The sequence below is a fragment of the Papio anubis genome, chromosome 20 (genome assembly GCF_008728515.1).
Source record: "Papio anubis isolate 15944 chromosome 20, Panubis1.0, whole genome shotgun sequence".
NCBI lineage: Eukaryota > Metazoa > Chordata > Mammalia > Primates > Cercopithecidae > Papio > Papio anubis.
Window position 1 is genome coordinate 39,500,395 of NC_044995.1, and position 26,265 is coordinate 39,526,659.

At 45.3% G+C, this 26,265-nt stretch overlaps 1 protein-coding gene across 10 annotated transcripts in view; it reads left to right on the top strand.

Moving 5' to 3' along the window:
• The first annotated feature begins 898 nt into the window (after window positions 1-898).
• Window positions 899-26,265, top strand: part of ZNF709 (zinc finger protein 709) — a 28,826-nt gene continuing 3,459 nt past the window's right edge. Inside the window, exons 1-5 of one of the 10 annotated variants that reach the window (XM_031659856.1) lie at window positions 899-2,592; window positions 15,340-15,384; window positions 20,221-20,377; window positions 25,237-25,363; window positions 25,568-25,625. In XM_031659856.1, coding sequence (XP_031515716.1) covers window positions 20,336-20,377; window positions 25,237-25,363; window positions 25,568-25,625 — 227 coding nt within the window. In that variant the 5' untranslated portion in view covers window positions 899-2,592; window positions 15,340-15,384; window positions 20,221-20,335. Of the gene's footprint in view, window positions 2,593-10,864; window positions 11,593-11,616; window positions 12,371-15,339; window positions 15,385-18,040; window positions 18,528-20,220; window positions 20,378-25,236; window positions 25,364-25,567; window positions 25,626-26,265 lie in introns of those variants that run through there. The other 9 variants (XM_031659857.1, XM_021930737.2, XM_021930738.2 and 6 more) reach the window with 9 other exon arrangements.

Here is a 26,265-nt window from a genome sequence, read left to right on the forward strand (position 1 = left end):
GAAGCGTGGGGATTCAGTGGGGTCAGTGAGAATGTTACATCTAGCTGTCCTATAGTGAGGTGGTCACTGGGAATCAGTTGTCTAATGCAGATATATGGAATCACTACATTGAGGAACTGGGAGGAGGTGGAGAACTGGAAACTGTTAACAGTGAATAAACCCCTTCTGGTATGAGAAAGTTACACTTGTATTTAAAATGGATGTTAAGGCAACATAAAATTAAATTAACAATTTGCTTTGGGCACTGTGGCTCATGCCTGTAATCCCAGCACTTTGGGAGACGGAGGCGGGCAGATCACCTGAGGTCGGGAGTTCAAGACCAGCCTGACCAACATGGAGAAACCCTGTCTCTACTAAAAATACAAAATTAGCCAGGGTGGTGGTGCATGCCTGTAATCCCAGCTACTTGGGAGGCTGAGACAGGAGAATCACTTGAACCCAGAAGGCGGAGGTTGTGGTGAGCCGAAATCGCGCCATTGCAGTCCAACCTGGGCAAAAAGAGCAAAACTCTGTCTCAAAATAAAATGAAATAAAATAAAAATAATTAGCGACAAGTTTTGAGAGTCAGTGAAGTCCAACCATGGTTCACAGGGTTAATCACTTTCTTAACCTATGAAAAGTTAAATCAGCCAGGCACAGTGGCTCACGCCTGTAATCCCAGCACTTTGGGAGACTGAGTCAGGAGAATTGCTTTAATTCAGGAGTTTGAGACCAGCCTGGGCAATATAGTGAGACCTCATTTCTACAAAAAATTTAAATATTAGCCAAGCATGTTGGTGCACACCTGTCGTCCCAGCTACTCAGGAGGCTGGGGTGGAAGGATCGCTTGAGCCCGGGAGGTGGAGGTTGCAGTGAGTCAAGATTAAGCATGGGTGACAGACCAAGACCCTTTCTCAAAAACAAACAAAAAAGGTAAATCATGTAAATAAAAGCAAATTGAACATGTAATCTTAATGTCTATCATTGCATACAGTCCTCCAGAAAACTGGTTTGAGTCATTTTCCGGAAAGGGAGTCAGTGGAACTCCTTGTAGTGACTCCAACCTGAGGCCAGTCTGGAGCCTGCAAAGGGAGGGAAATGGAACTCCCCATGTGGCTTTCTGGGCAGCCTGCTGTCTCTGTAGGTGGCCTCTGGTTGCTCAGAACAGCTATAGGGGTGCAGATTCTGAGAAGCAGAGCCTTGGAAAGCAAAAGATTCATGTGAAGACATGCTTGGGGTGTTCTGTCCTTTATCGGGCTGTGATTATTTTCTGGGCAACGTGTTTTGGCACGTTGGTCCAACTGTAATTTGTATATATGAAGTAAATCTGGGATGGTCAGGCTCAGATAAAGACTCATTTTGGTTGTCTCCTGGAGAAAGGATGTATGTAGTTGATAGTTTATGTAGGTTAGAACCTTAAACTGACTGTAGGTAAGAGTCCCCTGCAGGTGTAAATGAAGGTCTTGAAGGAGGCAGCTTTTCCACACTGTGTGGAGGGTACATGAGGGCATGTTGAGCTCCCAGAGTTAAATCCTTAGGTTTCCCTACCTCATCAGGAGGGTCTGATTGACTCTGGGCATCCATTTTAGTAGTCAGTCTGACTTCCAAGATTGTGTTAAACCTGAATGCAGGTTTTCCATGTGAACTGTGGGTGAAAAAGGCTGCTTGCCTGAGCTAGTTCAAATGTTTGCTTTCCTTTTGATTGCCTTATGGAATAATGCTGCCATATAACTATGCATTTAATAATTTTTCCATGCCTTTATTTTATTCCCATGTTGGCATATTTTTTTTTCGGTGGTTGTTTGGTTTTGTTTGTTTTTTCTGGGCTGAAAATGAGTAGACTGAGAGATAAGGTGAGAGAATGGCTTGGCCATGGCACCAACTGCCCCATCCCAAATTCCTGATCCCTGGAGGACATCAGGCCCTCCCCACTGTTCCAGTGTGGCCTGGTTTGGACTCGGCTTCCCTCTTGCTCTGAGGGAAGGAGATGTCCCCATTGGACACTGAGTCTGTAATTTCTTGTGCACATCTGTGACCTGGAAGAGGCAGAAAGGGCCCACCGAGTACAGGAAAAGGCCAGTAGTAGTTCTGGAAACCTTGTGGACAATTGTGTTGATGCCTCCAGCAGACCCTGGTTTGGTTGCCAGGAGGAAGCTGGGCCTGCTATTGGCTGCCGCTACAGCTTATCAATCCGGCTCCCTTCTGCCACCTATTAGATGACTTCTATGACGCAGGGGGTGGAGCCCGAATCTATCCAATCAGCGGCGCTGGGGCGTGCTCTGAACAGTCCAATCAGGTGCGCCGCCAGGATGCCTGGGCAACGGTAAACAAGTCAACGGGGCAGGTCGTTTCTGCCGAGGACGCCACAGGTGGCGCCGCTGCAGCCTCTGTCGCGCTGTGACTAGCTCTGACCAAGGGAGGCGTAGCGTAGTAAGGAAGCCAGGTCACCTGAAAGCCAGAATACGGTGCGTGTGCGGGGCCTGGAGTCCCTAGACTTGGAGGAGGGGCTGGTTGGAATCGGCCGGATCCAGCTGTGGAAGGACCCGGGCCTCCCCGCGGCGACTTCGGGGTCTGGGACTTGAGTCCCCCTGCTCCGGACGCCTCGGCTGCAAGGTGGGTCTGAGCCGGCAGCCGGGACCCCGGGCGTCCTGTCCCATCCGTGCGTGGCGCCTGTGGCCCCAGCCCCGCACCCGCAGCCCCGCATGTCTCCAGATTGTGCCGTGGTCACCGGAGAGTCATGGGGGGAAATCCCGCCTCGGGTGTGGGGTTCGTGTGGGAGGAGCTGTGGCCTGTGGGATCCTCAGTCCCTCATCTTTCCCTGGGGTACTGGTTTCCCTCCAGGTCTTCTAAACGTGTGGGAAGCAGGGTCCCAAAGACACGACCCCGGCCCTCATACAGGGGCTGGGAATAAATTCCTCCCTGCATTTCCAAAGACCAGCTTTCCCTCTCCAATTCACAACTTTATCAGTTTTTTGTCCGTCATTCTACATTTCCAACAAATACAGTATTAGAATTACTTATTCGTTTTTCTCTATAAAACAAAGGATATCGTTGGCTTTTTGTTTGTTTGAGACGGAGTCTCGCTCTGTCGCCAGGCTGGAGTGCAGTGGTGTAATCGCAGCTCACTGCAACCTCTGCCTTCTGGGTTCAAGCGATTCTCCTGCCTCAGCTTCCCAAGTAGCTGGGATTACAAGCGCGCACCACCACGCTCAGCTAATTTTTAAAATTTTAGTAGACATGGGGTTTCACCATGTTGGCCAGGATGGTGTCGATCTCTTAACCTCGTGATCTGCCCACCTCAGCCTCACAAAGTGCTGGAATTATAGGCGTGAGCCACCACATCCAGCCAACTTTATCAGCGTTTTGTCCTTCATTCTACATTTTCAACAAACACGGTATTAGAATTGTTTATTCATTTTTCCCTACAAAGCAATGGATGGCTCTTTTTGAGAGATTTGTTTTCTCTTTGTGGACTTTTCCTCTGAGAGGAAAGCAGAGAGGAAGCACCTAGCGCTCTACCGTAAAAAACCTTTGTGCCTCTCCTTTCATCTTCCCTAGGCACAGACAGCTTATCAGAATGTCTTTGGGTTGAGGTTCCTTTTTGGAAACTTGAGGGGGTGATGTGTCCTCAGCCCACCCTCTATCCTTCCCTGGTCCTGGATTTCAGAACTGCCTGAGGCTGACCCAGGATGCCCACAGCTGCCAAGTCTCTTGGAGGATCTAGTGAATTATGGGCTCCTGGGTTATCTTCTCAGAGATGGGGTTTGGGGCCTCTCAGGGGAGCAGCTGGATACCCTGGGCTGGAAAGAGTCTCCTGGTATCCCCCTCAAATAAATAACGAACCCCTGGGGCACTCAGCTTTTCTTCCCCAACCCCAGTTTCCATTCCTTTGGGGATACTTGGGGTCACCTAATCATTTGCTGGTGTTGAGGGGTATTGATTCTTGCCTTCTGGATTCTCTCAGACTACAGAAGGGAGAAAAACTATACTGAAAGTCAAAAAAAAACCCACCCAAGCCTGGCAGTTCAAGAAAACTGAAAAACAGTGTACAAAGGTTCCCTTTTCTCCACATCCTCTCCAGCATTTGTTACTGCCTGACTTTTGGATAAAAGTCATTTTAACAGGGGTGAGATGATATCTCATTGTATAATAGTTTTGATTTGCATTTCTCTGATGATCAATGATGTTGGCCTTTTCGTATAACTGTTTGCCATTTGCATGCCTTCTTTTGAGAAATGTCTTTTCAGATCTTTTGCCCATTTTTAATCCGATTATTGGATTTTTTTTCTATAGATTTTTTTGGAGCTCCTTATATATTCTGGGTTTTTTAAAAAAGTTGTTTTTGTTTTTGTTTTTTTGAGATGGAGTTTCCCTCTTGTTGCCCAGGCTGGAGTGGAATGGTGCAATCTCAGCTCACCACAACCTCCGCCTCACGGGTTCAAGCGATTCTCCTGCTTCAGCCTCCGGAGTAGCTGGAATTGCAGGCATGTGCCACTACGCCCAGCTAATTTTGTATTTTTAGTAGAGACAGGGTTTCTCCATGTTGGTCAGGCTGGTCTCAAACTCCTGACCACGTGATCCTCCCTCCTCGGCCTCCCAAAGTGCTGGGATTACAGGCGTGAGTCACCACGCCTGGCCTATATTCTGGTTACTAATTCCTTGTCAGATGGGTAGTCTGCAAATATTTTCTCCCATTCTGTAGCTTGTCTTTTCACTTTGTTGTACAGAAGCTCTTTACTTAATGTGACCCCTTTATCTACTTTTGCTTTGGTTGCCTGTGCTTGTAGGATATTACTCAAGAAATCTTTGCCCACTCCAATGTTCTGGAGAATTTCCCTATATTTTCTTTTAGTAGTTTCATAGTTTAAGGTCTTAGATTTGAGTCTGTAACTGATCTTGATTTGCTTTTTGTGTATGGTGAGAGAGAGGGGTCTGTTTCATTATTTTGCATATGGATATCCAGTTTCCCCAGTCTCTTTACTGAAGAGACTGTCGTTTTCCCAGTGTATGTTCTTGGCACCTTTGTCAAAAATGACTTCACCATAGATGTATGGATTTATTTCTGGCTTCTCTGTTCTGTTCCACTGATCTTTGCGTCTGTTTTTATTCCAGTACCATGCCATTATGGTTACTGTAGGTCTAAAGTTAGATAATATGATTTATAGTCATATTTAAATAATTTAAAGTCAGGTAATATGATTCCTTCAGTTTTGTACTTTTTGCTTAGGATAGCTTGGCTATTCTGGGTCTTCTTTGGTTCCACATACATCTTAGGATGGTTTTTTCTATTTCTGTGAAGAGCGTCATTGGTATTTTGATTGGGATTGCATTAAATCTCTAGATTGCTTTAGTTAGTGTGGACATTTTAACAATAGTGATTCTTCCAATGCATGAACATGAGTATCTTTTCATTTTTTGTGTCCTCTTCAATTTCTTGCATCATCAGTTCTTTTTTTTCAGACGAGTTCCTACTGCCTGTGGCTGGAGTGCAGTGGCTGGATCTCAGCTCACTGCAAGCCCGGCCCCTGGCTTAAGCTTACTCCTCCTGCCTCAGCCTCCAGAGTAGCTGGGACTACAGCCCACCACCACTGCTGTTTTGTATTTTAGTAGAGATTTGGTTTCACCTGTGTTAGCTTGTGGGATGGTGGTCTCTGACCTTCCTGGACCTCGTGGATCCTCACCTGCCTTGGCCTCCCAAAGTGCTGATTACAGGCTTGAGCCACCGCGCCCGGCCGCATCAATGTCTTATAGCTTTCATTGTAGGTATCTTTCACTTCTTTGGGTAAGTTAATTCCTAGGTATTTAATTTTATTTGTAGCTATTATAAATGGGATTACTTTAATGACTTCTTTTTAAAATTGTTTGCTGTTGGCATATAGAAATGCTACTGATTTTTGTATGTTGATTTTGTATCCTGGAACTTTACTGAGTTGAGTTATCAGTTCTAATAGTTTTTTGGTGGAGTCTTTTTTATTTTTATTTTTTGAGACAGAGTCTCTGTCGCCCAGGCTGGAGTGCAGTGGTACGATCTCGGCTCACTGCAACCCCGCCTCTTGGGTTCAAGCAATTCTTCTGCCTCAGCCTCCTGAGTAGCTGGGAGTACAGGTGCACGTCACCATGCCCAGCTAAGTTTTGTATTTTTAGTAGGGATGAGGTTTCACCATATTGGCCAGGCTGGTCTCAAACTCCTGACCTTGTGATCCGCCCGCCTTGGCCTACCAAAGTGCTGGTTGGTGGAGTCTTTAGTTTGTTCCAGATATAGGATTATATCATTTGCAAACAAGGATAATTTGCTTTCTTCCTTTCCCATTTGGATGCCCTTTATTTCTTTCTTTTGTCTGATTGCTTCAGCTAGTACTATGTTAAATAACAGTGGCAAAGTGGGCATCCTTGTTGTGTTCTTGATCTTAGAGGAAAGGCTTTCAGTTTTTGCCTATCCAGTATGGGTCTGTCATATAAGGTGTTTTTTTTTTTTTTTTTTTTTTTTTTTGAGACGGAGTCTCACTCTGTCGCCCAGGCTGGAGTGCAGTGGCCGGATCTCAGCTCACTGCAAGCTCCGCCTCCCAGGTTTACGCCATTCTCCTGCCTCGGCCTCCCGAGTAGCTGGGACTACAGGCGCCCGCCACCTCGCCCGGCTAGTTTTTTGTATTTTTTAGTAGAGACGGGGTTTCACCGTGCTAGCCAGGATGGTCTCGATCTCCTGACCTCGTGATCCACCCGTCTCGGCCTCCCAAAGTGCTGGGATTACAGGCTTGAGCCACCGCGCCCGGCCGGTGTTTTGTTTTTTTTTGAGACAGAGTCTTGCTCTGTTTCCCAGGCTGGAGTGCAGTGGCGCGATCTCAGCTACTGCAAGCTCCACCTCCTGGGTTCACACCATTCTCCTGCCTCAACCTCCCGAGTAGCTGGGACTACAGGCGCCCATCACCACACCCCGCTAATTTTTTGTATTTTTAGTAGAGACAGCATTTCATCATGTTAGCCAGGATAGTCTCGAACTCCTGACCTCAAATGATCCACCCACCTCGGCCTCCCAAAGTGCTGGGATGACAGACATGAACCACCACACCTGGCCCACATATGGGTTTTATTATGTTGAGGCATGTTCCTTCTATACTCAGTTTTTTGAGGGTTTTTATCATGAAGAGATGTTGAATTTTATCAAATGCTTTTTGAGCATCCATTGAAATGATAGTATGGTCTTTGTCCTTCATTCTGTTGATACGATGTCTCACATTAATTGATTTGCATATGTTGAACCAACCCTGCACCCTGGGATAAATCCCACTTGGTCACGATACATTGTATTTTTAATGTGTTGTTGAATTCAGTTTGCTAGCATTTTGTTGAGGATTTTTGCATCAACATTCATCAGTGATATTGGCCTATAGTTTTCTTTTTTTGGTGTGTCTTTGTCTGGTTTTGGCATCAGGGTAATAGCGGCCTTGTAGATTGAGTTTGGAAGTATTCTCTACTTCTATATCTGGGTGCTGCAGTGTTGGGTGCAAATATATTTACAACTTTTATATGCTCTTGCTGAATTGACCTGTTTATCATTATGTAGTGACCTTCTTTGAGAAACCAGGCAGTGTTTTTTTTTATTTTCAAAAAAGCAAAACAAAAAGAACTGTGGCCCTTGTTTACAAACACAGACACTTAAAATGACCTCATCCTATCCATTTTAACTTTTACTGTTGATGGTCTTGAGGCTTCCACACATCCCTTTCCCACCTCTACTCATCGAGGCACTTTAGAAAAGGAATCACTATAACACCTGAGCACTTGGCTTTGATGCGGAGTTTGAACCCTACAACCCTAGCCTGGGCACTGGGCTCTTCTCAAACCAACCACATGTATACTTTACATTGGAAGGAAATTGATTTTGGATCAGTATATATATGGAAGAAAATTTTGCAAATCATATCTGTGTGTGTGTGTGTCTGCGTGTGTGTGTGTGTGTGTGTGTGTATATTCCATTGTATGGATAGGCCACATTTAGTTGATTCATTCATTCCTTGATGGACAATTGGGTTGGTTCCACCTTGGCTGAGGCGGGCAGATCACGTATGGTCAGTAGTTCAAGACCAGCCTGGCCAACATGGTGAAACCTGGTCTCTACTAAAAATACAAAAATTAGCCAGAGTGGTGACGGGAACCTTAGTCTCAGCTACTCAGGAGGCTGAGGCAGGAGAATCGCTTGAACCCAGGAGGCGGAGGTTGCAGTGAGCCAAGATTTTGCCACTGCACTTCAGCTTGGGCGACAGGGTGAGAGTCTGTCTCAAAAAAGAAGTGAAAATCAACTGGGAAGAGATCTAGGAATTTAACGAAGGTATAGTGTAGACTGTAGGCCTACTGGTTTTCGGGAGACAGCTGGAGAATAAGATTTTTTGGGCCAGGCATGGTGGCTCATGCTTGCAAACCCAGCACTTTGGGAGGCTGAGGCAGGTGGGTCACCTGAGGTCAGGAGTTCAAGTCCAGCCTGGCCAACATGGTGAAACCCCATCTTTATTAAGAATACAAAAAAATTAGCCGGGCATGGTGGCAGGTGCCTGTAATCCCAGCTACTTGGGAAGCTGAGCCAGGAGAATCACTTGTACTTGGGAGGCGGAGGTTGCAGTGAGCCGAGACCGTGCCATTGCACTCTAGCCTGGGTAACAAGAGTGAAACTGCGTCTCAAAAAAAAAAAAAAAAGATTTTCTTGGGGGAAGGAGAGGGGATCTGCAAAATGCCAAACACTGATTTAAGAAATTATTTCTTTAAACTGGGCACGCTAGTGCACACCTGTAGACCCACTTACTTGGGAGACTGAAGCAGTCCGGCCTGGGTAACATAACAGGACTACATCTTTTTTTTTTTTTTTGAGACCAAGTCTTGCTCTGTTGCCCAGGCTGGAGTGCAGTGGCACGATCTCGGCTCACTGCAAACTCCGCCTCCTGGGTTCATGCCATTCTCTTGCCTCAGCCTCCCGAGTAGCTGGGACTACAGGCGCCTGCCACCACGCCCGGCTAATTTTTTGTATTTTCGGTAGAGACGGAGTTTCACCATGTTAGCCAGGATGGTCTCGATCTCCTGACCTTGTGATCTGCCCGCCTTGGCCTCCCAAAGTGCTAGGATTACCGGTGTGAGCCACTATGCACAGCCCAGGACTACATCTTAAAAACAAAAACAAAAAACAGAAAAATGAACAGAGCCTGAGAAATATGCAGAACACTATTTAGTTCACCAATATGTGTGTAATAGAATTTCCCAAAGGAGAGGAGAAGAGTCTGGCAGCTCTTCAACTATTAAAGATAGAATTACCATGTAATCCATTGATTCCACGCCTGAGTGTATTCCCAAGAGAAATGAAATCCTATGTCTACAGAAAAACTTGTACAATGGATGTTTATAGCAACCTTATTAATAACAGCTAAAAGGCGGAAACAAACCAAATACCTATTAATGGATGAATGGATAAACAAAATGAGCTATATCCATACAATGAAATATTGTTTCACTGTAAACAACAAATGAAGTATTGATACAAACTTCAATGTAAATGTCCCTTGAAACAGTTATGCTAAGTGAATGAAGTTAATCACAAAGAACACATAGTATATGATTCCATTCCAAGTCTAGAATGGGAAAGCTATATAGCAACCCAAAGTAAATTAATGGTTGCTTAAGACAGAGGCTTGGAGGAGGAAGATGAGAAGATAGGACAGTGACAGTCAAAGGCTACAGGGGTTTCCTTTTTCCTTCCTTCCTTCCTTCCTTCCTTCCTTCCTTCCTTCCTTCCTTCCTTCCCTCCTTCGCTCCTTCCCTCCCTCCTTCCCTCCTTCCCTCCTTCCTTCCTTCCCTCCTTCCCTCCTTCCCTCCTTCCTTCCAACAGGGTCTCACTCTGTCACCCAGGTTGGAATGCAGGATCACAGTTCACTGTAGCCTTGGTCTCCTGGGTTCAAACGATCCTCGGGCCTCAGCCTCCCCAGTAGCTGGGACTACAGGTGTGCACCACCATGCCCTGCTAATTTTTAAAATTTTTCTTAGAGATGGGGGGGGTTCTGACTATGTTGCCCAGGCTGGTCTCAAACTCCTGGGCTCAAGCAGCCCTTAGATTCTTAAAGTGCTGGAACTACAGGTGTGAGCCATCATGCTCAGCCCATTAGTAGTTTTGATCCAGTATCTTAAGTATATTGAGTTTACTGGTACATGCCAACTTTACATAACCTTTTATGTTTTTTTTAATAATCTCAGTCAAAATAGGAATTAATTGCCTTATGGATATCATAGCCATTTACATTTCAAAGTTCTCTAGGGGCTGGGTGCGGTGCTTCACGCCTGTAATCCTAACACTTTGGGAGGCAGAGGACAGCAGATCACTTGAGCCCAGGAGTTCAAGATCAGCCTGGGCAAAATAGTGAGACCCTGTTTCTAGAAAATAAAAATAAAAAGAAAGAAATTAGTCAAGCATGGTGGCACGTGCCTGAGGTTCCAGCTACTCAGGTGGTTGAGGTGGGAGGATTGCTTGAACCCAGAAGGTCGAGGCTGCAGTGAGCTCTGATTGCACCACTGCATTCCAGCCTGAGGGACAAAGGGGCCCTGTCTCAAAAACAACCACAAACCAAACAAACATAAAGGACCCACAAAAGTTCTCTAGGGACACAGTCAAAAACTGGTCCGAAATAAATATCCTTCCAGTGTTCAGTTTTGCTGAACACATCTCATGGCTTTGGGTTGAACTGAAAAGAATTCCTCACCGGGCATGGTGGTTCACGCCTGTAATCCCTTCACTTTGGGAAGCCAAGGAGGATCGCCTGAGCCCGGGAGTTTGAGACTAGCCTGTGCAACATAGTGAGACCCCCCCTCCCCCCGCACCACCATCTCTACCAGAAAAAAAAAAAAAAAAAAAAGGAACTCCTTCTCTCAGACTAAGGCTGTGGGGTCCAAACTTCCCACTAGAGCAAAGTGTGACGGGGGAGGGAAGGGATGGATGATGCCCTAAACCCTGTCAGTTGTCAAAGATTAAAACGTAGTCAGACTCTTTGTTAGGTATGATGAAGTCACTCTAAGTGTCTGTATTTGTAAACAAGAGTTAGAAACCCATGAATGACCTCGAAGCCTTATGCTAAGCCTGGGAGCATCTGACCCTCCCGCTCCAGTCTGGCATGGCTCGGGCGCCCTTTTTGCTGTGGACAAAGAGCCTCTCTTTATCTGGAAACTGAGCCTGGAATTTCCTGCGCTGTGCACGCTTGTGTCTCCGCGCTCAGAAGGAGCTGCAGGCAGACACCAGCGCCCGACCCCGGGTACGTTAACAAATTCTGCTTAGATGCAAATATCCGTGGCAGGGGAACAGATTCCTGACCCCAGACGAATGCAGGTTGCTTAGAGACGCGACTTCCCGACCAGCTGTCACTCAGGCAAGAAAGGCAGGTCCAAGAGTGCAACGTCCAATCAGGGGCGCCGCCGGGAAGGCGGGCGGAGGGGACGCTGCGCAAACGGCGAGGACGTCTCTACGAGCCGCTCAGCTCCGCTATGGGGTCTCCTCACCCCAAAAGGGCCTCTCGGGTGGTGGTGGGAGCTGTGCTGGCCGCGGGAGAAGTAGACAGGACACCAGGACATCCCAGAGTCTGGGAAATGGTGAGTGTGCGGGGCTGAGCGTCTTGAGATGGGGGAGAGGGGCGGGTTGGAACCAGCCGGATCTGGCTGTGGTGGGACCCAGGCCTCCCCGCCGTTGTCTCCTGGGTTTGTGGACCCGAGTCCCCCTGGCCGCAGCTCGGCCCTCGGTCTCTTTGGCCGCAGGGTGGGGCTGGGCCAGCAGCCGGGACCCCGTGCGTCCTGTCCAGTCCCTGCGCGGCTACTGCGGCCCCAGCCCTGGAGCCCTCTCTGGGCAGCTCCGAGCCCGCAGTCCCGCGTCTCCCCAGATTGTGCGGGGGCACGGGAGGGTCATGGGGGGAATCCTGCCTGAGTCGTGGGGTTCGTGCGTTTGAGGAGCAGTGTTGTGTAGGGTCCTCAGGCCCTCTTTTCTTCCCAAGGGAGGACTCGTTTCTCAAGGTTTCCAAGTGTATGGGAAGCCAGATCTCAAATCCACGACCCTGTCTTCCAGCCTGGTTCTTCCCAGAGCTGGGAATAAATCCCTAAATTTCTAGATTCCTTTCAAATGCCGATGTCTTCTCTCCAGTTCACAACGTCGTTATTAACTGTCTTCTGTGGGGCATTTCAACCAGACGCAGTATTTTAATTATCCTTTTTGTACAGAGGAATGGATGGTTCTTTTTAAAAGATTTAATGTATGCTTTGGGTATTTACATGAGAGGAAAACAGGGGAGAAGGACCTGAAGCTACCTCGTGTAAAATGCTTGTGTCTCTCTTGCCAGTATCTATCCTGGGACCTGACATCCTATGGGAACTCCTTTGGGTTGAGTATCCTTTTTGGAAACTTTTCTGGGCGATCTGTCCTTTCCAGCGCAGCACTTCCCCTCCCTGGGCTTTTCACCTTGAAAAGATTTACTCAATTGATTCTCGAAAAATGTAAAATATATGTAATTAGGAGACCTGTAGCCTAGCCAACATGGCGAAACCCTGTCTCTACTAAAAAATACAAAAAATTAGCCGGGCATGGTGGTGGACGTCTGTAATCCTGGCTACTCAGGAGGCTGAGGCAGGAGAATAGCTTGAACCCAGGAGGCAGAGGTTGCAGTTGAACTGAGATTGCGCCACTGCACTACAGTCTGGGCGACAGAGTGAGACTCTGTCTCAAAAAAATAAAAAATAAAAAAGTAAAATAAACATTTAGAGTGGATGTAAAATATTTCCAAAGGGGAAGGAAAGAGATAGATTTCAGAAAATAGTAAAATACCAAGCCGGGAGCGGTGGCTCACGCCTGTAATCCTAGCACTTTGGGAGACTGAGTCAGGATCACTTGAGCTCAGGAGTTCAAGACCAGCCTAGATGACATAGAGAGACCTCATCTCTAGTAGGAAAAAAAAAAAAAAAAAAGCTGTGCGTAATGACCTGCACTTGTAGCCCCAGCTACTTGAGAGGCTGAGGCAGGAGGTTTGCTTGAGTCGGGGGGGTTGAGGCTGCCTTGAGCCTTGATTGTGCCACTGCACTCCAGGCTGAGCAAGGTCTCACACCTTGTCTCAAAAACAGCAAATAATAATAATAATAATAATAAAATATCCCAGTATCATATTGCATTTATTAAAAATTTTTGTTTCTCTCTTTTTCTTCTGAGCATGTGTAGTAAGTTCCTCAGGTCTGTTCTTTCCTTTTGGGTGATTTCACATGGAATTCCATTCTGGGCTCATGTCATCCACCTGCCTCAGCCTCCCCTTTGATTTCTTCAAACACTGGGTTTGTCTTATTTAAATATCAGTAGTGGTGCAGGTCACTTGACTGGAGAGCAAAGAGGACTGGAAGACTGAGGTCAGTGACTCCAAGCTCTAAGGCCAACCCTTGGGTCTGCCACGGGATGTAATTGAAGGCCCAGTTGTTTCTTCCTAGGGAGCCTCCCCTGCAGGTGTCCTATCTGCTCATACCTACTGTGGAAGGTGCCCTTTGTTTTTGTTTTTTGTTTTTTTGAGATGGAGTCTCGCTCTGTCGCCAGGCTGGAGTGCAGTGGCGCAATCTTGGGTCACTGCAACCTCTGCCTCATGGGTTCAAGAGATTCTCCTGCCTCAGCCTCCCAAGTAGCTGGGACTACAGGCGCCCGCCACGACACCCGGCTAATTTTTTTTTTTTTTTGTATTTTTAGTAGAGATGGGATTTCACTACGTTGGCCAGGATGGTCTCGATTTCTTGACTTGGTGATCCACACGCCTCGGCCTCCTAAAGTGCTGGGATTACAGGCGTGAGCCACCACGCCTGGCCTAAAGGAGCCCTTTATACTGAGAGAAGCTGCTGAGCACTGGAAAACTGGGGGTCTGAATGCACATTAGGGGATTGGCTGAATTGAGTGATGCTCTTCCTGAGGGCATACTTGTGGTTTCCTTGGGCCTATTTTTAGACATTAGGTTTGAGTTTTGCATCTGTTGTGTAGGTGCACTCAGTGTAATTTTTCTATAGTGAGAAAGTCTGTAAAGGCCAGGAGATCTGTCTCCTGGACACAGGATAAATGAATTGGGGAGTTCATTTGGGTCAGAACCTTAATCTCAGTCCAGTTGAGAGTTTCCTCACGACAATTGAAGGGGAGATTTCACTGTCACCTGGGGTGAGGGAGTGTGTGGAGCTCCCAGAGTTCATTCCTTTGGCTCCTCAGGTGCCCCTGCCCTCTGTCACCAAGGACTGTCTCACACTAAGGGTTGTTGCCCAACAGTAAGAATGTGGGCCCCAAGCTTGTGTATGTGTTTAGCTTTCTGAGTGTGGGTTTTCCTTCTGAATTGTGGGGAAGCAGGCTGCTAGTCTGAGCTGACTTGAGAGAGAGAGGGAGAAGAGAGAGAGAGAGAGAGAGAGAGAGTGTGAGTGTGTGTGTGTGTGTGTGTGTGTGTGTGTGTTTTAGAGATGGGTTCTCACTTTGTTGGCCAGGCTGATCCCAAACTGCTGGCCTCAAACAGTCCTCCTACCTCGGCCTCCCAAAGTGCTGGGATTACAGGTGTGATTTTCCTTCCTTTTCTTTTTTCTTTTCTTTTCTTTTCTTTCTTCCTTTTTTTTTTTTTGGTCAGAGTCTTGCTCTGTCACCCAGACTAGAGTGCAGGGGTGTGATCATAGCTAACTGTAACCTCGAACACCTTTGTTGGCTCAAACAATCCTCCTACCTCAGCTTCTCAAGTACCTAGGACTACAGGTGTGCACTGTCACACATGGCTAATTTGTAAATTTTTTGTAGATCCTCACTGTTGTCCAGGCTAGTGTTTTTTTTTCCTTTGGATTCCTTTATTTGCTGACTATTACAGCAGCTGAATTTCTAGTTTCTGTTAACACTTTTTAATGTTATTCCATATGTGAGTGTGTTAAATTTTGTTTCTTGGGTTTGAAAATGTAAATCGATTGAAAGGTATGATGCAACTAAGGCAAGACAATTCTGAAACCGGGCTGGGTGTGGTGGCTCACGCCTCTAATTTCAGCACTTTGGGAGGCCGAGGCAGGGGGATCACTTGAGGTCAGAAGTTCGAGAGCAGCCTGGCCAACTTGGTGAAACCCTGTCTCTACTAAACATATAAAAATTAACCAGACATGTAATTTTTGGTGGGCGCCTGTAATCCCAGCTACTTAGGAGGCTGAGGCAGGAGAATCGCTTGAACCCTGGGTTGCTGGGGAGGTTACGGTGAACCGAGATTGTGCACTGCAGTCCAGCCTGGGCAACAGAGTAAGACTCCATCTCTAAAAAAAAAAAAAGAAAGAAAGAAAGAAAATTCTGGAACCAAACAGAATATTTGTTTCTTTTAGGCAAGAGAACCTCAAGATAAGAGATGGATGTATTTACATTCTCAGGTACATTTTTCATTTTTAGATTGGTTTTTGTATGTGCATGTCATAGAGTACTTTGAAAAATTTTTTTTTTTTTTGAGACGGAGTCTTGTTCTGTCGCCCAGGCTGGAGTGCAGTGGCACGATCTTGGCTCACTGCAACTTCCGCCTCCTGGGTTCACGCCATTCTCCTGCCTCAGCCTCTTGAGTAGCTGGGACTACAGGTTCCTGCCACTACGCCCAGCTAATTTTTTTGTATTTTTGGTAGAGATGGGGTTTCACCATGTTAGCCTGGATGGTCTTGATCACTTGACCTCATGATCCGCCTACATCGGCCTCCCAAAGTGCTGGGATTACAGGCATGAACCACCGCGCCTGGCCAGAGTATTTTGAAATTTAAAAGAGGCCAGGCATTGTGGCTCATGCCTGTAATCCCAGCACTTTGGGAGGCTGAGGCAGGTGGATTGCTTGAGCCCAGGAGTTTGAGACTAGCGTGGGCAACGTGAAACCCTGTCTCTACAGAAAAAAAAAAAAAAAAAAATTAGCCGAGTGTGGTAATTTTAGCTGGGTGTAGTCCCAGCTACTCAGGAGGCTGAGATGGGAGGATCCCTTGAACTTGGGAGGCAGAGGTGGCAGTGAGTCAAAATTGAGTCACTGTGCTTCATTCAGCCTGGGTGACAGATTAAAACCCTGTCTCAAAAAAAAACAAATACAAAAAACAAACAAACAAAAAAACCTCAAAGTCCATATGATTCCTATTGCAAATGAATTTCCACTTGAACTAAAAGGGAAATGCAATTGAACTTTTTTTTTTTTTTTTTGAGATGGAGTCTCGCTCTCTCGCCCAGGCTGGAGTGCAGTGGTGCGATCTTGGCTCACTGCAAGCTCCGCCTCCCGGGTTCAGGCCATTCTTCTGCCTCAGCCTTCTGAGTAGCTGGGACTGCAGGCACCTGCCACCACGCCTGGCTAATTTTTTGTATTTTTGGTAGAGACAGGATTTCACCATATTAGGCAGGATGGTCTTGATCTCCTGACCTCATGATCCGCCAGCCTTGACCTCCCAAAGTGCTGGGATTACAGGCATGAGCCACCGTACCCGGCCTGAACTTCTTTATTTGGTAGAATAACTACTCAAAGCTTATATATATATATATTTGAAAATCCTAACATACCTAAGATAAAACGCTAATGCATTATAATATGCTACTCATTCCCAGTAACACCTCCCAGTGTGAGATGGTAGGACACATAATAATGCACCTTGTCATTATAGTTAGAAAGAGATTTGAAAATTTTGCACTTTTGTAACTGTCAGTGTTTAAAGTATTAAGTTTTTTTTTTTTTTTTTTTCCAGACAGGGTCTCGCTCTGTTGTCCTAGTTAGAGTACAGTGGCACAATCATAACTCACTGCAGCCCTGAACTCCTTTCACCTCTGCCTCCCGAGTAACTAGAATTACAGACATGAGCCACCATGCCCAGCTAATTATATATATTCTTTTTTGTAGAGACAGGGTCTCACTTTCTTGACCAGATTGGTGTTGAACTCCTGGCTTCAAGCAATCCTCTCAACTTGGCTTCCCAAAATTCCCTAATATGAGCCACCACACCCAGCTGGATTCAGTCTTTTTTTTTTTTTGAGACGGAGTCTCACTCTGTCGCCAGGCTGGAGTGCAATGGCACGATCCCAGCTCACTGCAATCTCCGCCTCCCAGGTTCAAGCAATTCCCCTGCCTCAGCCTCCCAAGTAGCTGGGACTACAGGCATGCACCACCATGTCCAGCTAATTTTTTTGTATTTTAGTAGACATGAGGTTTCACCATGTTGGCCAGGATGGTCTTGATTTCCTGATCTCGTGATCCACCTGCCTTGGCCTCCCAAAGTGCTGGGATTGCAGGCATGAGCCATCGCGCCAAGCCTGGAGTAAGTCTTAGAATTATTTCATACATAGAAAATTTTAAATCAAAATTTAAAAAGCAAAAGTAAGTTGATTAAAAATGAAGATTATTAAGTAGTAAAATATGGCTTATTTAAATTTAGCTTTTTTTTTCCCCGAGATGGAGTCTCTCTCTGTTGCCCAGGCTGGAGTGCAGTGGCACGATCTCGGCTCACTGCAACCTCTACCTCCTGGGTTCACGCCATTTTCCTGCCTCAGCCTCCTGAGTAGCTGGGACTACAGGTGCCCGCCACAATGCCCGGTTAATTTTTTGTATTTTTAGTAGAGATGAGGTTTCACCATGTTAGCCAGGATGGTCTTGATCTCCTGACCTTGTGATTCACCTGCCTTGGCCTCCCAAAGTGCTGGGATTACAGGTGTGAGCTACCGCACCTGGCCTTAGCTGTTTATTTTAAAGAAATCATGCATGTGGAAGTTTGAAAAACATCCACAATAGTTGAGTGTAATTTGAAAAGACTCACTGCCAGCATATCCTGGTCCACTCCAAGCCCGGGCACTTGCTCTAGCCACCCCCAAATGCTCACTTTTGATAATTTTTTATTTTTTTTGAGATGGGGTCTTGCTCTGTTGCCCAGCCCAGGCTGGAGTACAATGACGTGATGATAGCTTTTTGCAGCCTCAACCTCCTGGGCTCAAGTGATCTTCCCACCTCAGCCTCTTGAGTAGCTGGGACTACAGGCGTATCCTGCCACTCCCGGCTAATTTTTAAATTTTTTGTAGCGATGGAGTCTTACTATGTTGCCCAGGCTAGTCTTGAACTCCTGGCCTGGGCTCAGGCAATCCTCCTGCCTCAGCCTGTCAAAGCACTGGTGTTATAGGTATAAAGCACTGTGCCTGGCCTTTCAATAATTTCTTAAGCATACTGTCAGTGTTTCTTTTTATGAAAACAAGCAATTTCAACTGCATGTTTTTTGTACTCTTGTTGGTTCTGTAATGAGTAGTTGGACTCCACATGTTTTGATTTTGGCTGTGGACATCATAAGCCTCACCCTTCTCTCATCTCCTCATGTTGTACACCTGGGCAAGCTGAAAAAGTCTGGGAGCAGGAAATTCAAACCACAGAAGCTCCTGCCCTTGAGCAGGAACTCTTGCAGCCCCACCCCCAAACTACAATAAAAACCCAGGCCAGGAGGCTTTCTTTGCTCTCTGAAGCTATGTCACACCTGCTTGACCAGCCTGCCCTGCTTTCCCCAGGACCTCAGTGATCACAGTAGTAAGTCTTTTCATACCCTTTTGGTATCTGTTTTCCATGCTGTTATTAGTGTCAACATTGGAACAACATAGCAATTGGTACCATGAACGTGGTGTTCAGACATTGACCGTCACCCCATGGGTCTGTTGCACTGAATTGCTACCTGCTCTGTTGCTTGATGGCCAGCATGCACTTTCAGCTGCTGCTTTCTGGGAAGCTAGTACTTTGAGTTGTGCTACTCTGTGTTGCATGTTGAGCCCTGCCAAGTCTGGGTTCTATGTTTAGCCAACTGGAGTTGGCAGTTTTGATAATTCCTTGGCTTTTAGGAAGAGGAATATGAGATTGGGATACTCCTTAAAGTGGTCCTGGGTAGTGTTTCTTGGCCTGGACTTATCTGTGTGTTTTGGAGTGAAGCTGTGACTGCTGCTGACCTGACATACAAGGTGCTCATGGGAAAGACTACCTGCCAGAGCAGTCATTTTTGAAAAAGAGACAAAAGAGAGGGGGAAAGGCAGCTGTTAGATGGTGGGCTGAGTCCACACTCCTAATAGCACAGGTCTCACAAGGATCCTTAAGTGCTGCTGCTGTTGCTCTATTGCAGCAAGGATGCTGACCCTCGGGATTATAGGGCACACTCATGGTTCCTCTGCAGCATTGCAAAGGGTTCATTCAAAGCCAGCTTAAGGCCTAGGTCCTTAAACTCTGTAAAGCAGCCATGAGGTACAGGCCCCTAAGCCTGATAATAGTGATTTGTGGCTCTCTGGAGGGAAAAGAACACCCCTCCCCTGTCGAGAGGATTTTGCTGTCAAAATATACCCAGGGACAAAAACAAAAACAAAACAAACATGTTTGGAAGGAAAGGAACAAAAGAAAACATGCTGAGAAAGAGGTCCACAATTTGACCCAATTGGAAATTTCAAATAGACTAAAGGAATTTAGACAACAAAAAAGATAAAAGAGCCTCTCTGTCATAGGCTCTGTATTAATTTTAACATCTTATGTAATGTATTAATTGACACACTATAGGATTAGCCAATATGAGGGCTCAAATTATGGTTATACCTGGTAGACCCACTAAAATTTAAGCAAAGTATCCCCTAATAATCTTAAGGGAGTTACTGAATATAAAATAGAGGACAAATAAGTATGTCTCATCTTAACCATCATAACTGTGCCTAAATTCCCCATGTTCATGGCACCCAGTGTCCTAAAATATCCCAGAGTGAACAGGTGAACGCTAAACCAGTGAGTCATAAGTGAAATTTAAATTAAATTTAAATGAAATCTTTGGCACTTACAAATTGGCTTGACAGAATGAGACCCTATGGAACTTACTCCCTAGTTAAATTAGTTATGATGGCTCAATATAAATTGAACAGGGCCTTGAAGTATTGAAAAATATTATATAAAACCTATTTAGCGAGGAAGTGATTGCTTCTCATTTTAACAGTACACTTTGGCCTTTCTTAAACTTGCAAAGAATGAATGGCAACCCACAATGGATTACCACAACCTTAATGCTGTGGTTGCACTCATTAAGCCCCTATACCAATACCCCACATGGAAATTACTGACACCATCCAACTGATCTCACAGATTTCACCGTCTCACAGATTTGTATATGTCTGTTCTGTTTCTCACCATCTCACAGATTTGTGTATGTCTGTTCTGTTTCTCACCATCTCACGGATTTGTTTATGTCTGTTCTGTTTAGTGCTTATTTCAACAGCCACTAGCTATAGTTTGCAGTTTTACCTCTGAAGGCTGATTATACACCTTTACCTAGTTTCCCAAGGGAACCTCAACAGCCTTGCCATCGCAGTCTTTGCATGCGAAATCTGAACTGCATCCACCTTTCTCCAGGAGCACAGGTATGACATTACATTAATGACAGCCTTGTCTGAGGACATTGTTTTGACATTCATTCAGGATACATAAATACTGAAAAAAAATAGAGCTTACACAAAGTCCATTGCTCCACATATAAAATAAGAGATCTTTATGTTTTGGTTAAATTCCTAAAAACCATTTGGTAAAAGGAGGGCCGCTCCATCCCTGACACTACTATGAAATAGCTATTGTCCCTCTGACTACCCACAGCATCTTCTAGGTTCTTTTGATGTTCTGGAGGCAACATAGTCCTTGTTTATAAATTTTACTTAAGCCCATTTATGCTGTTACTTGCAAATTGGCCCACCTTAAATGGGTACCCCTACCACAAAAGGCTCTAGAGTCTTTTTCATTCTCTTAACACAGAGCTTTCATAGAGGAGGAGCTTTTTCATTTTAATGAAGTCAAACTTACTGATTTATTTTGTGTGGATTTTGCTTATATCTAAAAATTTATCACCAAACCCAGGGTCACCTACGTTTTCTTCTTTGTTAACTTTTAGGTATCCTATAGCTTTACTTTTTTTTCTGAGACAAGGTCTCCCTCTGTTGCCCAGGCCAGAGTGCAGTAGTGCAATCTTGGCTTACTGCAGCCTCAACCTCCTGGGTGCAAGCACTCCTCCCACTTCAGCCTCCTGAGTAGGTGGGACTACAAGTGTGCACCACCACACCTGGCTAATTTTTGTATTTTTTGTAGAGATCGGTTCCCACTTAGTTGCCCAGGCTGGTCTAAAACTCCTGACTTCAAGCTGTCCTCCTGCCATGGCCTCCCAGAGTGCTGGGATTACAGGCATGAGCCACTGCTCCTGGCCTAGATTTTACATTTAGATCTATGATCCATTTTGAGCCAGTTTTTGTTTAAGGTGTAACGTCTGTTTCTAGATTCGTGTTTTTTTCATTGTGTTTTGCTTGTGGATGTTCAGTTTTTCCAACACTGTTGACAAAGGCTGTCTTTTTTCATTGAATTGCCATTGGTCACTTGTTGAAAACCAGGTGACTCATTGAGTCTATACTACACCAATGTGAGTCTGTAAGAAAGCAGTTGACTTTTGTGTGTGTGTGTGTGTGTGTGTGTGTGTGTGTGTGTGTGTGTGTATATATATATATATATATATATATATTTATTTTGAGATGAGTCTTGCTCTGTGGCCCAGGCTGGAGTGCAGTGGCTTGATCTCGGCTCACCAGCTCCATACTCGGAGTTCCGCCATTCTCCTGCCTCAGCCTCCCGGTAGCTGGGATACAGGCCCGCCCACCCGCCCGGCTAATTTTTTGTGTTTTTAGTAGAGAGGGGGTTTCACTGTGTTAGCTAGGATGGTCTTGATCTCCTGACCTCGTGATCTGCCCGCCTCGGCCTCCCAAAGTGCTGGGATTACAGGCGTGAGCCACCGTGCCTGGCGAGATTTTATACTTAGACAATCATGTCACATGCCACAAAGACAGTGATATTTCTTCCTTCGCTATCTGTATCTCTTCTCCCCTCCCCTCTCCTCTCCTCTCATTAGTTACACTTTGAGTATAATCTGTTGAGTAGGAGTGGTAAGAGGGGACATCTTTGCCCATTTCCTCATCTTACGAGGAAAGCATCTAGTTTCTCACTATTAAATATGATATTAGCGGCAGGTTTCCTATAAACACTGCTTCTCAAAAAGAGGAAGGTCTATCTCCAGTTTCTTTTTTTTTTTTTTTGTATTTTTTAGTAGAGACGGGGTTTCACCATGTTAGCCAGGATGGTCTCGATCTCCTGACCTCGTGATCCACCCGCCTCGGCCTCCCAAAGTGCTGGGATTACAGGCTTGAGCCACCGCGCCCGGCCTCCAGTTTCTTATCATAAATGCATGTTGGATTTTGCCCATAACTTTTTCATTTTTATTTTTCCCACTTATATTTATGATATTAGTAATTTCTATTCTCTTTTTCTTTTTCAGTTAGCGTACCGTACATTTATCAAATATATTGATCTTTTCAAATAAACACCTTTGGTTTTGTTTAATTTCTCTTTTTACTATTTCTTCTGTTGTGTGTTTACTTTGGGTTTTATTTGCTCATATTTTCTTGCTTTCCTAATGTAGATGCTTAGATTCTTTTTTTTTTTTTTTTTTTTTTTTTGAGGGCGGGGTCTGTTTTTTCTCTCCTTGTTTGCTGTGGCGCCATCTCGGCTCGGCTCACTGCAAGCTCTGCCTCCCGGATTCACGCCATTCTCCTATCTCAGCCTCCTAAGTAGCTGGGACTACAGGCGCCCGCCACCACGCCCGGCTAATTTTTTGTATTTTTAGTAGAGACGGGGTTTCACCCTGTTAGCCAGGATGGTCTCGATCTCCTGACCTCGTGATCCACCTGCCTCGGCCTCCCAAAGTGCTGGGATTACAGGTGTGAGACACCACGCCCGGCTAGATTCTTTTTTTATAGGCAGAATCTCACTCTGTTGCCCAGGCTGGAGTACAGTGCTGCGATCTCGGCTCACTGCAACCTCCGCATCCTGGGTTCAAGCGATTCTTCTGCTTCAGCCTCCCAAGTAGCTGGGATTACAGGTGTGAGCCACCGTGTCCAGCCCTGTTCATTTATTTTTACTTTGCATACTAGTTCATTTATATTGCACGTATGTCAGATATTTTTCTGCTGCTTTGTGGTTTGTCTTTTAACTTTCTTGATTTTAGGATATTTGAAGTTTTCAGTCTCATCCTTTATGGCTTACTCTTACATGAGAAAATTCTCCCTACTCTTGCATTTAAAAAAAATTGCCTGTGACTTTTGAAAGAGTTTTAATTCTATTCTTCACGTTTAAATCTACATTAAATTGATTATTGTCTATGGAATAGAGCTAATGCAATGCTTTTTCCAATTAGATAACAGTTTGTCTCTTCTACATGTATTAAAGTGTTAGTGATCTCTTCCATTCCCCCACAATGCTTGCTCTATCATTAATCAATTTTCCTTATAAATGTCAGTCCATTGAAGACACTTTCCCCCTCCCTTGTTCTATTTATCTCTCTGCGTGTTATGCTGTTAGGAGGGTTATAGTTTGAAAATCCTTGATACATACTAGGCAAGTATTGATGTTGCTCTTCAAAAGACTTTACCCATTGTTTGACATTTATTGTTCCTCTTAGGTTTGGAAAAGTAGTTTTTCTTGACTCCTAATAAGTCTGTTTTAGGGATTTGTAGAATTTTATAAAGATATCATTTGGGAGCAGTGGTATCTTGTTGACACTGAGTTTGTTCTAAGAACATGTACCAACTTTCACCTTAATTTAATTCTGCTTTGACTTTACCCAATAACATTTTTTAAAATTAGGATTGTTAAATATCCTTCATTAGCCTTATTTAGTCATAGTTGGCATGGAGGAAAGCAGATGCAAGCCTTTAAATGTTCTTTCCTCATGTAATCACATGGAATGGGCTCAATTCCCCAAGCAACAAGTTGTGATATTATATATTGTCTGCTAGGGAAGCTCATTAGAGACCCAGTGCTCACAGTGCTTTTGGGGGGCTGATCAAGTACGCATCCTCCTGGCATGTGAAAAAGTCCAGACTCTAAAAAGGAAAAAAGGAGTTCAGTATATACTCCATTGATTCCATAAACCATTTAGGCACACTAAGCCACTCTTTTTTTTTTTTTTTTTTTTTGAGACATAGTCTCGCTCTGTCACCTAGGCTGGAGTGCAGTGGCATGATCTTGGCTCACTGCAAGCTTCACCTCCCGGGTTCACACCATTCTGCCTCAGCCTCCCGAATAGCTGGGACTACAGGTGCCTGCCACCACGCCCAGCTGTTTTTTTGTATTTTTATTAGAGACAGGGTTTGACTGTGTTAGCCAGGATGGTCTCAATCTCCTGACCTCGTCTGTAATGCCAGCACTTTGGGAGGCCGAGGTGGGCGGATCACGAGGTCAGGAGATCGAGACCATCCTGGCTAACATGGTGAAACCCCGTCTCTACTAAATATGCAAAAAATTAGCCGGGCATAGTGGCGGGTGCCTGTAGTCCCAGCTACTGGGGAGGTTGAGGCAGGAGAATGGCGTGAACCTGGGAGGTGGAGGTTGCAGTGGGCCAAGATGGCGCCACTGCACTCCAGCCTGGGCGACAGAGCAAGACTCCGTCTCATACACACACAAAAAAATCTCGTACAGATTTGACCCTGTGTTTCATGGGATGCTAAGTGATATAGTACATGATAAGGCAGGAGATAAAAAGTATTTTTTTTCTTTTTTTTTTTTTTTTTTTTGAGACGGAGTCTCGCTGTGTCTCCCAGGCTGGAGTGCAGTGGCATGATCTCGGCTCACTGCAAGCTCCGCCTCCCGGGTTCACGCCATTCTCCCGCCTCAGCCTCCCAAGTAGCTGGGACTACAGGTGCCCGCCACCACGCCCGGCTAGTTTTTTGTATTTTTAGTAGAGACGGGGTTTCACCATGTTAGCCAGGATAGTCTCGATCTCCTGACCTCGTGATCCACCCGCCTTGGCCTCCCAAAGTGCTGGGATTACAGGCTTGAGCCACCGCGCCCGGCAAAAAAAAAAAGTATTTTTCTTACAAGGAATTGATCGTCTTAAACTGGAAATATTTGTTTCATTTCTATAGCATTTCTCCAAGATGCTGTGTATCCTGTCATTGGAGAGCATAAGACTTGAAGTGATCATAGTAAAAATGCAAAAATAATTTCCAAATATTCATGGTGGTGTTAAATTTATGAAGAAGTAAGTATAGACAGAGATTTGAGTTCTGATGTCAAAGTTATAGGATAAATGGAGAAAAAGGAATTATATATGGACTTTTAATGAACTGAGTATATATCCTCAGTGCTGTCAGTCTCACCCGTCCTCCTCTATACATGTGGGATGTTTCAGGACTCAGTGGTCTTTGAGGATGTGGCTGTGAACTTCACCCAGGAGGAGTGGGCTTTGCTGGGTCCCTCTCAGAAGAAACTCTACAGAGATGTGATGCAAGAAACCTTTGTTAACTTGGCCTCTATAGGTAAGACTGAAATTATTCCCTCACTTAGTCAATTAGAGAACAAGTGTTTCTTGTTCATCAACAAGGTTCCAAGGTTTAGGATGTTGAAAGGGAATACTTTGGTAAATAAATCAGACAGGATAACAGCTCATCCTAGATTTAGAATCTAATACTTTTTCTATAATTTCAAATAGTTTTAATGATTTTTCTGGGCCTGCATTTTAGGGGAAAACTGGGAGGAGAAGAACACTGAGGACCACAAAAATCAGGGGAGAAAGCTAAGGTGAGTTGTACTTACAAAAGAAAATACTGTCTTATGAGAGAATCTTAGCATGTCATTAAGTTTAAAAAATGAATAATTGGAAGAAGCCCTATTTCATATTTATTTGTTGAAAATTGTTGCCAAGAAAGTTTTCTTTTTTTTTTTTTTTTTTGAGACGGAGTCTCGCTCTGTCGCCCGGGCTAGAGTGCAGTGGCCAGATCTCAGCTCACTGCAAGCTCCGCCTCCTGGGTTCCCGCCATTCTCCTGCCTCAGCCTCCCGAGTAGCTGGGACTACAGGCGCCCATCACCTCGCCCGGCTAGTTTTTTGTATTTTTTTAGTAGAGACGGGGTTTCACTGTGTTAGCCAGGATGGTCTCGATCTCCTGACCTTGTGATCCGCCCATCTCGGCCTCCCAAAGTGCTGGGATTACAGGCTTGAGCCACCGCGCCCGGCCTGAAAGTTTTCTTAAAAATGGTACAGATGGCTGGGCGCTGTGGCTCATGCCTGTAATCCCAGCACTTTGGGAGGCCGAGGCGGGCGGATCACAAGGTCAGGAGATCGAGAGCAAGGTGAAACCCCGTCTCCACTAAAAATACAAAAAATACACCGGGCGCGGTGGCAGGCACTTGTAGTCCCAGCTACTCAGGAGGCTGAGGCAGG